This window comes from Strongylocentrotus purpuratus, unplaced genomic scaffold, assembly GCF_000002235.5.
Source record: "Strongylocentrotus purpuratus isolate Spur 01 unplaced genomic scaffold, Spur_5.0 spur5_scaffold_4, whole genome shotgun sequence".
Classification (NCBI taxonomy): Eukaryota; Metazoa; Echinodermata; class Echinoidea; order Camarodonta; family Strongylocentrotidae; genus Strongylocentrotus; species Strongylocentrotus purpuratus.
The window spans coordinates 18,547,000-18,561,903 of record NW_022145610.1 but is presented as its reverse complement, the minus strand read 5'-3'; the positions used below and the strand labels follow the sequence as shown (position 1 = coordinate 18,561,903).

The 14,904-nt window shown below is 37.9% G+C and overlaps 1 protein-coding gene across 1 annotated transcript; it reads right to left on the bottom strand.

The window, feature by feature from the left end:
* Positions 1 to 923: 923 nt before the first annotated feature.
* Positions 924 to 14,582, bottom strand: LOC115919042 (phosphatidylinositol N-acetylglucosaminyltransferase subunit C-like). The gene is made up of 8 exons (XM_030997786.1): positions 14,420 to 14,582; positions 13,771 to 13,840; positions 12,991 to 13,145; positions 12,230 to 12,342; positions 4,597 to 4,652; positions 3,899 to 4,046; positions 3,020 to 3,186; positions 924 to 2,164 (listed from the first exon to the last, which is right to left on the bottom strand). Exons 1-8 carry the CDS (start codon positions 14,514 to 14,516, stop codon positions 2,122 to 2,124), a joined length of 849 nt encoding a protein of 282 aa, XP_030853646.1. The 5' UTR covers positions 14,517 to 14,582; the 3' UTR covers positions 924 to 2,121.
* Positions 14,583 to 14,904: the final 322 nt, after the last annotated feature.

The window sequence follows — 14,904 nt, the reverse complement described above, 5'->3', positions numbered from 1 at the left end:
AAAGGTAGAGGTGAGAAATTGAGATATGTGGAAGAGGTAGGAATGGTAAATAATATATAAGAGAGAAGTAGAAAGAGAGAGAGAGAGAGAGAGAGAGAGAGAGATGGGGAGGGGGTGGATTGAGAAGTGACTGAAAATCAAGAGATATTGAGGCAAAAGTGAAAGAAAAGGATATTGATAAGAGATGGGGAAGAGAAAATTTAATATTTTGAAGAGAGAGAGAGGAGTGATAAGCATTGGTTCGAGATGGAATGGGGGAAAATGTAGAAAGTGATAAGGGTGATAGAGATACAGGCATGACAACAAAAAATGAGGAGGATAAAGCATGAAGAGAATGAAAATATTAAACTTAAGTTTAGTTACAGTATGTTGATAATCATCCATCGAAAATTGCCAAATTTGGCACATCTGTCATCGCCATTCATGAATGTCACGACGAACAAAGACACCTATACACACCCTTGCATACATGTTCCAGCTATGAACCCGATTCTTGCTTCAACAGAAATCACAACTTGAGCAACAGAGCCTTGCAATAACCACTGCAGAAACAAACACTTGTAATGTGCTCGTCCCATCTCCCTAATTCTATTGTTTTGGAGCCCTGACCTATCAAATGGGGTTTCAAAGTAACAATGTAATTTCCTAGTCCTGAAGACTTTTCAAGGTGCTGCTGAAGTCAAACATATCAGAGCTGATAACAAATTGTGCCAATGTGGGGTATACCTCTCTGTAAAGAATACTTCATTCCTTCTTTGGAATCCTCCTACTGAAATGTAACTTAAATTTTTAAGAATTTTAGGCATTTAAAAACATTCAAGCATTTTCTCTATGTTCATAAAGGGGTCTTATCTTCCAACAGGCAAATACCATTATATATCTGACATAAATCAACAGAAAAACACAAAATGGACAATAAAAAATTACCATAATCCACTTGCACTATTTATTTTGCCAATTCATCAACAAAATCTATACAAAATAATAATAACATATAATGACAATTTTAAAGGAGGTTACTGGAACCAGCCCAGTTTCAAAATACATGCCTCCTATAAATTAACTGCTTTGGGGGACTATAGTTCAACTTGTACAAATAAATCTTCAAGTACGTGATTAAAACCTTAAAATGGGGTCCTCTGTTCACGAAAAAGTACTGTGCCATTTTGATGAAAAAATGTTCTCCATGAAGGACATATCAGAAAGCTCAAATAACACACATTTTTTAACTTTTGTTTGTTTCCAGATCAGAAAGTTGTGCACTATTAACAATGGCATAATTATTTCTCATAACAAATGGGATTTAATTTAGCAAATCCATTCTAACAGGACTAGAATGGAGTTCTTATCATTCTCCATTCCACCTTCATAATTTGAGGGAAATTACAGGTTCAGCCTCATCCAGAATGTGAAAAGTTGAAATAACACTGCTCCTTAAAGGCAAAGAAAGACACTTATTCATGGCAAATGCCCTGGCTACTAAAGTTATAGTAATTGCATATTGTATATTGCATATCAATGAAACTATTAAAGGTAGTTCTGAAAACTGAATTATGAATCGCTCATCATATTACAATAATGAGTTGTGTGGACCAGCCAAACATGTACTGATACAGAATGCATCCAATTCAGTGAAAAGCAAAGCTCTCATGAGTACATACAATACAGCTTGTTACATGCAAGCTACATGGAAGCTGGATGGTTAAGACTACTTACTCAAATTTTCTTTGATCATTACTAAGCTTCATATATAACGTATCTTAACCCACAATTGTTTGCAGATATAACTTATTTGTACATGGCATCTAGTTTTCTTCTATGAAGAGATGCTGTGATTTCCACATATATCAGATGCATGTATAGAAAGTTTTCCATTGGTGTCAAGAAAAAACAAAATATATACATGTATGCACTCATCATGTGCTGCTATTGTTGTATCTCTGTGGTAAAAGTAAAGCAGTCACATATTCTCAAAGGGCCATCCATAGTGGTGAAAGACTCGATAGATAAATTCATCGGCTGTGCTGCTAGCGATGAATTCCTGTGATATAGCATTTGCATGTTTAGAAAGCCATCCATAGTTGTGAAAGACTTTTATAGGTGAATTCAGCGGATGTGCTGCTAGTGTTGTATAATAGCTTCATCCCAAGGCCCATGGATATTACTGCAAAAGAAAAAAAGATAAAATACTACCTGATATATTACGAATTAACAATGTTGGGATATGGTTTCAAAGAAAGGGTTTATGGAACACGATTTGATTTGAATTTCTTCTGCATTCATGTAACTACACAGTTTTTCAATAACAATGAATCATAAATAAGCAAATATATAGATATAATTATTATTGTTATTTTCAAAATATGAAACGATAAACTGTCATAACTACTAAATTCAATAAAAAATTATAAAATCATTTGCGGAAGAAGGACTGTCATTGTAAGCAGATTGCTTGATAGTACGACAGCCCCAGACAAAACTCATGAAATAGATTAACACATTTATCAAGCAGAAATGATAGGTAATTGAAAATACAAATTTTGATTATGGCAATATTAACGATGGTGGTGGTGGTGGTGGTGGTGGTGGTGGTGGTGGTGGTGGTGGTGGTGGTGGTGGTGGTGGTGGTGGTGGTGGTGGTGGTGGTGGTGGTGGTGGTGGTGGTGATGATGATGTAATGCAGCAATAATTTAAGTACTGAATTACTAGTCAAAATGGAGGTTTCTTTTACTTCACTGCTAACTTTACTTACAATAAGCCTTCATGAAATTACAAAAATATTAATTATTGTGATCAACTATTTTGTGGCATGAAACTATTGCGAGTCTGCATCACTCGCGAGATTGCCAAAAAAAGATTTCATGCACAAAAAAGTTGAACAGTAAATGAATGTATCATAAAACTGAAAATTTGCAACACGCACAAGGTTCTTGGCTCATAAATGATCATGGTTGACATTTCACTAAGGTATGTACATGTATATCCAATTGAGCACTACACAGTATTTGACTGTACTTACTTCTTGTATGGTTGTAATCTTATGAGCCATAGAGGGCAGATGTAGGTTATAAAGAGGTGAGCTAATCCAAACGCAATGGCAGGAACAACTGTCACAGAGTACAGAGCGATGAAAGCAACACCAGCACTGACCCATGTCATAATGGAGTGGGTCCATGGAACCTCTTTCTACAGAGAAAACCAAACAAGAAACCTGATAAATGCAATCAATTTGGGTTTTCTTTAAAATCATGCTGTGCAGTACCTAATTCAAGCTTTATATTACAGTTTATTACAGTAAATACTTATTATCGCAATTGAATAACAGCTTGCATTTTGTTCAGATTATCTTTGAAATAGTAGTGAAACTACTGTTAGAGCATTTTATTAGTAGTAAAATGTTGAATTCCTTATGTGTAAGGAAACAAAGTTCTAAACTTGTTTTTTAACAACAGTCTAAATAAAATAAAATAATAAAAACATTAATTTAGCTTAATTCTAAACTTAATTATGGGTTGTTGTCTGGTTCATTACTAATTTTACTTCAGACTTAAATTAATGCAGAATAAGTGATGTTAACTTTAACTCAGAACACTTCTACTACCGGTAAATGGATGGAGCAATATAAGTGTGTTTTATTATTATTATTACTATCATCATTACTATTATTATCATAATTATTGTTATCATTATCACTATCATTATTATTATCATCTTTATAATTATTATATTATTATTTGTATTACTACTACTACTTCTAGTATTAATATTATTATTTTCATCATATGTTAATTTTCACCACTATTTCTTGATATATCATCTGTTTGGAGCCAGAAGGGCTTTAACTCATCAGAGTTAATGCTCTTTTGTCTCTAAATACGAGATGATGTATGATCTTCACCTTTAATCTCTTCCTGAGTGTGGGCCACAGGGCAAAGAGTTGCATGGCAAGAATGACTGTAGCAAAGGCATGGAGTGTCGTGGGTAGTCTTGATGCAAGGCACACCGAGGCAAATATTGATGCGTTCAGGGAGAGATGCTGAGATGCACTGGTAAATGAATGCCAAGAAAAATTACGTGATAAAAATAATTCCTAAGATAAATATGACCTTCATGGCACACCAAGATGCACTTATGCATTTGTTCTCCAGATAAATAAATTCAAGATTAGCTTTTAAATGCTTTAAAATGTGTGGGCATTGAAATGATTGAATGTAACATGAAGACTGCTAATCCCAGAAGTGGAACTCTACACATGGCGTTAACAACTAAAACTGCAATCATTTTGTAAAGCAACTGCCCACTGACCTATAGCATAGTGCTTATTGGCCAGAATGGCTAATAAGTCAAATAAAGAATTTAATAGGTTGGTAGACCATACACTGCATAAATCAAACTACAAACAAATTTCTATAATAATGTACAGTATTTTTGCTATAATATTGCACAATATATTATCCTTCACAAATAAATCTCAAATAAATATGGAACCTTTCATACTCACAATTATTGCTCTAAAATTATTAATTCAAAATGTGAAAAATACATTGTTTTGAAATAAAAATTAATTATTTTACAAAGATCATGTCTGATACTCACACAACTTTAGTAGTACCATAGTCATAGAAGATCAGGTTACCCAGTAACATAAATACCTGGAAAGAAAATTGGATGGAAGTTGTAAATAATTCATTATTACAAGCATTTCTTTCTAATTTCTCAGATAAAGATACATTTGACATGTTGAATCTTCACTGCTCAATGTTATTCGATGTTGTTTGTAATTAAAGGAAGTCAAGTTTTCAGATAATCACTGTATCAAATTTTATAACAATATTTCAGGATTGTTTCTGTGTGTCAAATGACCTTTGAGTTGACTGACGACCCTAAATTCAATCACTATATCTTTTTTGCATACTTCAATCAAAATCAGACTTACACATTTAAGACTATAGCAATAAATATTATACAAATAAGACACAGCAGTGAGGGCATTAGTAAGAATTACCCACACGAGGTCCCTTTGGAACAGTCTAACACGCCTGAGGAGATAGCCGAGGGTGTTTGAACTGTTCCGAAGGTACAAATATTTTTAATTTGTGAAGTAAAAACGGGTGGTGAGTAGAATGATAACAGATGAATGATGGCGGAGTTACCACCGTACTTTTACTTACGATGCGGTGAAATGTATGAAATGGAGAAGGAAAGACAAGACACCGACTAAACACTAAACTAACCTTATATTATCTCTACTTGTACTTCAGCTCAGCTCAGCATAGCTGAAGATGCTCAGCTAACAATAAAACATGCTAACTCCCGGGTCTTGAGGTGAGCCGGGAGTCCATGAATCGGGAAGCTAGTGATCCTGGAGTAAGTGTGTGTGTGTCAAACAGCTCAGCAGATTCCAGAATGAGGTGACGGCCTGTGTCCGGGACTCTTATAGGCCCGTCTTTGAGAGGTTGGCGACGGACGGACGCGTAAGCGCATCCGAGACACGTATGAACTTACACGTCCGCGAAATAGGGTACAATAATTTGGCTAGTACAAAAGGCAATTTTACAACATTCCTCCCGGTTAATTAGATTGTAGCATATATCTAAGATATTGCAAAATCTCAAAAACTCTCCTATTAGAGCATAACAAACCGGGGGAAACTGAGTTACAGAATATATAAAGAGTTACAGAATATATAAAGAGTTACAGAATATATAAAAAAGTTACAGTCCGTTAATACAATCCATGAATTTGCAAGTACACTAGACTCAAGGTAACCGTACAGTGACCGAGTCTAATGCACATTCCAGAACAAATGAGTATTTGGAAAATCCTGTATTTATACAACGGTGAATCCTGTATTTATACAACGGATAATCCTGTAAAAATATTCCAAGGACACCTGGATTGCTTCAACAGAAATGAAATACCATATGGACTAGAAGCCTATCCATTGCTAAGTTCCACCTCAGGTCAACCCCGGTCCAGCTAAAACTCAAGCTGGGGAACCGATGCTGGAACAATACTTATCGATAGCCTTAGCGATTAAAAAAACAATATAATTCCTTTCCTTGAATTACATTCTGCGGAAGAGCACGGTTTTCTGTGCATGACCAGATCGAGAATAATCAATCGGGGAGCATTTTCCATATCTAACAGATTTGTTATACTGTTTGCATGGAGCACACGCCCTAATATCCCTCGACATGCCATACCCGAAATACCCGGACCTGATTATACTCCCGGTAGGGGTAACACCAGCATGACCAGTCGAAGGGACATCATATTCAACCGGATCACTTCCCGTTGTAATAAACAAGGAATCACTTTATTTGGCCATCTTCTTGGTCTCTCTCTTCCAAATCAGGTCACCTTTAACAAAACATAACTCTTAGTTATTCCATAAGAATTTATTTCCAAGATCTTCTTCTGATATGACTCAAATTATAATCATAATCTCCTGGATTATCTAACTTAACTTTTTATAAACATGACCTGACCTGGGTTCTGAGACCGAATCCGACTTCTTGACTAACAGAACTACATAATCTACTACTACTATAGGCAATGTCAGAACAGGGGCAGATGTCATGTAAGATCGTTCACCTCGTCGAAAGCCTGATGTTGTTCAGGTTCCCAACGAGGAGCATGCTTTCCAGTGAGTCCATAAAGAGGTGCCACCGTACAAGCATATTTCTTGAAAAAGATCCTACGATCGTTAACCAAGCCCAGGAATCGCTCAACCTCCATTGTATTAGTAGGTACGGGCCAATCCCTAACATGATGAAGACCAATGGCATCTCCTTCCCTACCCAGGAACTAGACTCTTCTCTGGAAGACCGAACATTTCTTCGGTTTAAGCTTTAGCTTGAAAACCTTGAAACGCTCAAGAACTTTCCTAAAGTTCTATGTGATCCGAGAAGGAAATTCCTAGTACCCCAACATCACCCAGAAAGACAAGTGCAATGCCCCAAGTTAGTCCCCTGAGAACCAACTTCATTACCTATGAAGAGGTGACAGGAGCATTACACAAAAACCCATACAAACAAGAAATTGAGAGAGAGAGAGGTACAAACCCCATACAAACTAGAAATTGAAAGAGAGGTACCTTGACGATGACAGCTTTCTCCTTGACCAGCAACCCCAAGAGCAACTGAAAATCAAAGTGCTACATAATTTGTACACTATCACTTCCGCTGGCCAATCCTGTGCGATAGGCACAACCACATCCGCTGATTCATCAAATGGAGGTGATAATGGTGGGAGAAACCAGGGACATTCAGGCACATCGACATCCGTTGATTCATCAACAGGAGGAGGTGGCCATGGTGGGAGAAGCCAGGGACATTCAGGCACATTGACACCCGTTGATTCATCAACAGGAGGAGGGGGCCATGGCAGGAGAAGCCAACAACATTCAGGTACATCAACATCAATTGATTCGTCAACAGGAGGAGGCCAAGGCGGGAGAAGCCAAGAACATTCAGGTACATCAACATCAATTGATTCGTCAACAGGAGGAGGCCAAGGCGGGAGAAGCCAAGAACATTCAGGACACTCGGGTTGCAGATCAGAATCCTGACTACCCCCTTTGTCTAGAAGAGTTGACTTACTCATACCTAATTGAGACGACCCAGGTTTCGGATTAACCTCCTCATCCAATGGGTCTTCTCCGGAAAGAAGTTCAGACTCAAGACTTGCGGACTGACCGACATTCAATTCAGGTAAATCCAAATCCAGTTCAGGTAAGTCTACTATTGTTGACTGACCGAAATCTAGTTCAGGTAAGTCTACTCTTGTTGACTGACCGAAATTCAGTTCAGGTAATTCTAATCCAGTCAACTGACCTAAATCCAGTTGAGGTAAGTCTAATCTTGACTGACCTAAAAGCACTTCAGGCAGGTCCACTCTCACGGACTGACCTAAATCAGGCGCAAGCAAATCCATTCTCGACGGTCCCAAATCTGGTTCAGGTAAGTCAAATCCGGACTGATTGAAACGAGGTTCAGGTAAGTCCAATCCCAACGGACCTAAATTTGGTCCAGGCAAATCCAATCCGGACTGACCGAAATCAGGTTCAGGTAAGTCCCATCCCGGCGGACCTAAATTTGGTCCAGGCAAATCTAATCCGGACTGACCGAAATCAGGTTCAGGAAAGTCAGACTCGACTCGAGAACAGTTCTGCACAACAACGAGTCCCTGGACAGTGGATTGAAGGTTCTTCATTTGAGATCCAATTGAAGAATATGAACTCTTCACCTGAGTCTCCATCGAAGAAACAGAACCATGGATCTGATCCACCTTCTTCTCCAGATTCGAAACTTCAATCCTGTCCAATCGGGAGGGTTGTGGTTGTTGTTGTGGAGGATCAGGTGTAGCTGTACGGCTAATCCTTGGCTCCTCCGCAGATACCTCTACAGACGTTTGTCTGACATCCTTCCGCGATTTGTCATGAATTGCCTTATGGGTATGCTGAAACCATCTCACTAAGTCGATGGCTTCCTCCAAAGATCTAGGGCAATAATAAATAGCATAGTGCCCAGCCTCTCTATCAAAGCATCCTTGGCAAAATCTTTGGACGACCTGCTTTTCAACATGGTGGTCCGGTAAATCTGCAAAGGCATGAGCAGCCAATGTCAAAAGGCGGTTCGCCCAATCTACATGGTATTCCTCAGGTTGCTGCCTCGCGTAATTAAATTGCAATTGTGCAACTTCGTCCCTTGATGCAAACCGCTTCTCCAGTTTCCGGACTAAGTCCGCAAACCCAAGATGAGGTTCATGCTTAACGAGCAATGAGACATACTCGCTTGCACTTCCACCCAAGCACCAGCAAAGTTGATTCCTTCGTTGGCTCAAAGTCCATCCAAACGCCTCAGCGTCAAGGTTGAACTTAGCGATGAACGCTTGCCAACTCCCGCGGCCATCGAAAACCATGGACTTGGGCAAGGAAAAAGACTTGTGGCCCCTCTCACGGTTACCATCCCCACGAAATAAGTGGGAACTATGGGTATCCTGAGATCGGTGCACATCTGGTGGAGAAGGAAAACCATCACGTTGATAGGCAGTATGCCGATAATCTTGGTATCTGGTATACTGCGGCGAACTCTGTCGAGCTGGAAGCCTCTCCATAGGAGGAGGAGCTTCCGCTGCAACACGCTGCTGACCTTGATTCCGAAGAGTGGTCTGGAGAGCCTCTATTACTGCCTTATATTTCGCTTCCACCAATCGCTCAACATCTTGTTCGGATGGAGCTTTGGAAACGACTGCCTCAGTTCCACCAGCTTGGGAAGCCATTGGCTTCTCTTGACTCCATAAATCTAATACAGACATTCGAATTCAAAATTCAATTACTCTAAATGCAACTACTCTGTATTCAACTATATACTTTGAATTCAACCAACTTTGAATTAACCCAAACTTGAATTCAACCAACTCTGAATTAAACCAACTTTGAATTAAACCAACTTTGAATTGAACCAACTCTGAATTGAACTAACTTTGAATTGAACTAACTTTGAATTGAACCAACTTTGAATTGAACCAACTTTGAATTCAACTAACAACTTTAAATTCAACTACTCGGAATCCAACTAATCAGAGTCCAACTAATCGGAGTCCAGCCAATCGGAATCCAGTTTCTAGGAATCAAGTTACTTTGAACTCAGTTACTCTGAATTCAGTTTCCTTGAATTCAGTTTCCTTGAATTCAGTTTTCTTGAATAAATATTTCTTGAATTCAATTTTCTTGAATTCAGTTTTCTTGAGTTCAGTTTCCTTGAGTTTAGTGGCCTTGAGTTTAGTTTCCTTGAGTTTAGTTTCCTTGAGTTTAGTTTCCTTGAGTTTAGTTTCCTTGAATTCATTTACTTTGAATTCAGTTACTTATTTTTAAATCAGTTACTTTAAAGTCTGTTACTTTTAATTGTGAGAAATCTAGCTAACAAAGCTCTATTTTTGCAATGCAAGAGTCCGAGTCGGAATCCAAAATGAAATCCGAAAAGTCCTTCAATTATAAACTCCCAACCCTTGAGCCAAGAGATTGACCTAAGTTCAAATCACTCGCGCTCTAACTACTGTAGACCGAGTCGAGAAAACCTGCTCAAAAGTCTTGGTGAACACGACTCGGGTACTACAAGGCTAGAGAATTAGCAATGCAAAAATATAAAAAGAAATCTGGCTAATCCTTAAATAATAATTCCCAACCGTAATTGAGCTAAGAGATTTGAATAAATTCAAATCACTCAAGCGCCAACTACTGTAGACCGAGTCGAGAAAACCTGCTCACAAAGTGCAGACGACCAAGACTATGGTAATACACAGTTAGAGAATTATCAATTCAAAAATATAAAATGAAATCTGACTAATCTTTTAATATAATAATCCCCAACCGTAATTGAGCTAAGAGATTTGAATAATTCAAATTACTCAAGCTCGAAACTACTGTAGTGTAGACCTAGTCGAGAAAACCTGCTCCAAAGTGCTGGTAAACCCCACTATGGTACTACAAGGTTAGGAAATTAACAACTCCTTGTTAAGAAATTCAAAAAGAGTGATCAAATTCCAGATCTTTATAAAATCCCAAATTGGAACCAAGCTTATTTCAATAAATTAAATTAATACTCCCTACGATGACACGTACACATATGCAGCAAAACTACACACATGCACATTTATTAGTTAATTAATTTAGTCCAAGTCTTAACTACCTTAATTATTTTTAATTTCAATAAAAAATAATTAGTTACTTATTCTTAAGTATACTCTGTCCCCTTCCCTACTTTTCTACAGCGAAAAGTAGAAGACTCGAAAGAGACAGGAAAATGCAAGTAAGTGCAATCACTTGCATTAATTTAATTTAATTTATCTAGTTAAAATTTATTCTTAACTACTCTGTCCCCTTCTCAACTTTTCTTTCAACGAAAAGGAGAGGAACCGAAAGAGACAGAAAAATGCAAGTAAGTGCAATCACTTGCATTAATTTAATTTAATTTATCTAGTTAAAATTTATTCTTAACTACTCTGTCCCCTTCTCTACTTTTCTTTCAACGAAAAGGAGAGGACTCGAAAGAGACAGAAATTCTTAACTACTCTGTCCCCTTCTCAACTTTTCTTTCAACGAAAAGGAGAGGACTCGAAAGAGACAGAAATGCAAGTGCAATTTGATACTGACACGAAAGTGACAGCATCCAACAAACTAGAACAATATATGTGAAATGCCAGACAAAAATAACCGGCGTAGAATAAATCTATGCCGAGTTATAAGAATGGAAAATAAAGCAAGGCACACGCAACAGTAAAATAAATCCAAAACACACCAAACGCCTGGTAATACCAGGCTAGCGCGAACACTCGAAAGAGCTCACACGAAAACGTAAACACAATGCACACGCTACACACGGCGAACCAAAAATGTATTCAGAACAAGATGGCTGCCCATGCTTCAAAAATGTGACACGTGCGACGGAAAATTCCGTAAAATCACGAATCACTGCACAGCAATGAAATATACAATAGAACGGAAAAATATAGCCAAGCGCAGGCTCGAATGAAAGTCGCAGCGCCAATGAAGTAAAAACGGGTGGTGAGTAGAATGATAACAGATGAATGATGGCGGAGTTACCACCGTACTTTTACTTACGATGCGGTGAAATGTATGAAATGGAGAAGGAAAGACAAGACTGAACACTAAACTAACCTTATATTATCTCTACTTGTACTTCAGCGAAGCTCAGCATAGCTGCAGGTTCGCAGCTACATGCTAACTCCCAGGTCTTGAGGTGAACCGGGAGTCCATGATTCGGGAAACTAAGCGATCCTGGAGTAAGTGTGTGTGTCAACAGCTCATCAGAATCCAGAATGAGGTGACGGCCTGTGTCCGGGACTCTTATAGGCCCGTCTTTGAGAGGGTGGCGACGGACGGACGCGTAAGCGCATCCGAGACACGTATGAACTTACACGTCCGCGAAATAGGGTACAATAATTTGGCTTACAAAAGGCAATTTTACAACATTTGTTTTATAAAATGATGTTTTATAACATGATTTTACCAATGACCGGTCATTAATAAAATTATGTGTTATACAAAATAAATGCCTGATCATAAGTACGCTCTCAACCAATCATTTGATTAGGATCCGCTTCATCATCTTATTAAGTCTTATATATCAACAGATAAATGTCAAGGATAGGCCTCATGTTGGAAGAGACAGAAAACATGCAAAACCCCAAAAGTTTTACTCACTGTCATTGCATAGATAGTATCTGTACTGATAGAATCTGTCAGGGTCTTCAGTATCGGTGACATCCCAAATGAGAATGTGAGGAAGATACAGCTTGAGCGCAGGTCATCCAGAGCTGAAGGTGGGGGGGGGGGGGGGGGGGAGAGGAATAAGTGACAAAACATAATTAAAAGTAAAGACCAGTTTTGGAAACACCCCCCCCCCCCTCTCAAAAAATTGAATGGAAGCTCTTATTACCAATCATGTGAAAGAGTATGTTTTGACTAATATGTGATGATACAAATTTTGTCGGGAAACCGCCTACAAATTGATATATTTGGTAAATTATCATGTCTATCCGGCCTGTATAGATATCGCATAGATCTTTCTGTGTACAGTTACTTTACCAAGACTGGGCCAAATTTATTATGACTTTGATGACTCCAGAACCTTTCTGATCCATTCCACACCTTTTCTTTCACAATGCAATCGCATGACCAAAACTCAACTTTATCTTTAAGCAGTAAGTACAAATTTTTAAAACTTCTGATAATCCCTCCATTTCTCTCTCTCTCTCTCTTTCTCTCTCTCTCTTTCTCTCTCTCTCTCATATCCCCCTATTCCCCATTTCCTATTTGATTGTCTCTTTCACCATCTCCCTACGCCTCTGTCTTCTTCAAAAATATATCAGAAGCCTGCAGATTTTCAAATATAAATAAAACATTCTGAACATAACCAACAAAAAGTTTCCTCATTATAGAAGATACATGTAGATAACACTTACCAGACCTTTGAACTTTGACCTTGTCGTCTGACCTCTCCAGCCATCGAAACACAGGATATCCACACAGGGTCAGCCACCCGCTGACGCATAGCAAGGATGAAGGAGACAGTCGGCCAGTGAACATAAAGATGTACGCCACTACAAACATGCACACACTGAAATGAGAAATACATAGCTATTTTCATTAATTCATCAATCTATCATTGATATGTAATTCTATGAAATGTATCCAATACAACATCAGCCTTTTATTGAAATAATTTCATCCAGAAATGAACGATCTTTGACCAATCACTGCTAGAGTTGCCACACAGCAGCATTGGTCAGTTGTCATGTCAAGAGAGAAAATACATGGATAAAAGACTGAATCACCATTAATAAAACAAAGCAGTTCTTTATGCTTAGTTTAAAAAAAGGTAAAATTTACCATGAAGATGTGATAAAGGGCAATGGCAGCAGGTCTTTGGGCCATAATTTTTCATTAAAAATAATTACTGATCTTAAAATTATGAGAAAATTCTTTCCCAGTGTATACAAGGCAAGTTTTGGTAATAGTTAACAAATGCCAACCGTTGCTTTGTTTCCCAAATAAGAAATGAGGTCTAGGAAGTGGAGAATGTCCATACATTGTGTGCAGGTAAGCCTGAATCCGATGACCGGGGTAATAATATATATCTGTCAAGCGCTTTGAGAGGGCCTGCAGTCCTGAAAAGCGCTATATAAGAACGAGCTGTTATTATTATTATTATTATTAATAAACAAAGGCAGACTTCAACTTACCTGCTCAGCTGCTGTGTAACCACTCCGGTTTCATACACAACATTCCAATACTCATAAGTCCTTGTGTGCACTGTTGGAAGAAAATGGGAATATCATAAAGTGAGAGTAAATTTCTTACTTTATTACACATGAAACATGAAGTTCAATTGATACGGTATAATAATCTTTTATTGCACTTTATTCTGATATTCTCTTCTTCTTTATATTAATCCTGATATTTCCCCCCAAATTCCCAAAATTACACATTACCAAAATATGTATATTTATCAAATACTATTTATTTTGTGAGATTACCCTGGAAGGTTTTTTAAAAATAAATATTCTAGGCTGTTGTGAAATTTTTTAATTAATAACCCATTTTAGATTTATAACTGAAATAAATAATAAAGTTAGAGAAACTACTTTATGATCATAGTATGTGATTTAGTACCACAATTAAATCACTTTCATTGACAAGTCAAAGAAAAATGTCGTTGACTGAACAAGTTTACAGAGAGAGAGAGAGAGAGAGAGAGGTGAGAAATAGAGAGAGAAATACATATTAATATGATTGTTTTTATTCACTGGAAAACAGTAAAACAAACCTATAAAACGGATCTTCATCATCTTGTGAACAAACTAGTTCAAGCTACTTTGGTAGTCTACTTACAATTCTTCTTCAGTTCGTCTAAGAACGAGTCATCTACATAGTTGTCTGGGACTCCCTGCTCCCTGTACAGGATCTTGGCCCATTTCTTGGTAACCATGGTGACATCTGATACCAACGATTCACGTTACAAACAGTCCTTTAACATTAACCTGGTTTCAAAAGAAAACATCGGATCAACAATCAAATCAACATGTGAAAACTTGCTTATTGTACTTTTGTAGCTGGTAAGACTCTGAGGTCCATCCCGGTTAGACTTTATGCATTGTTGCACTGTCTGTAGGAGCTAGTGATGAGAACCCACTACAATAGTACTTTGTCTATGCATCTTTTAATGTGTCTTATTCATCATCTTGTTTTTTTTTATACATCAATTTTTAGCTTAAATTGTCTACTTGGATGTTAATATGGTACTATAAATATGGCTTTCATCGAAAGGGTGCGGTGCGGTGCGGCGCGGTGTGGTGTGCTCAACGCACCCATTCGAT

Coding starts and splice junctions, on each gene's coding strand:
- LOC115919042 (XM_030997786.1), bottom strand. CDS start 14,516: ATGGTTACCAAGAAATGGGCCAAGATCCTGTACAGGGAGCAGGGAGTC. Junction 4,047..4,596: donor TATGGTACTACTAAAGTTGT/GTGAGTATCAGA, acceptor TTCATTTACCAG/TGCATCTCAGCATCTCTCCC. Junction 2,165..3,019: donor AGATTACAACCATACAAGAA/GTAAGTACAGTC, acceptor TTTCTTTTGCAG/TAATATCCATGGGCCTTGGG.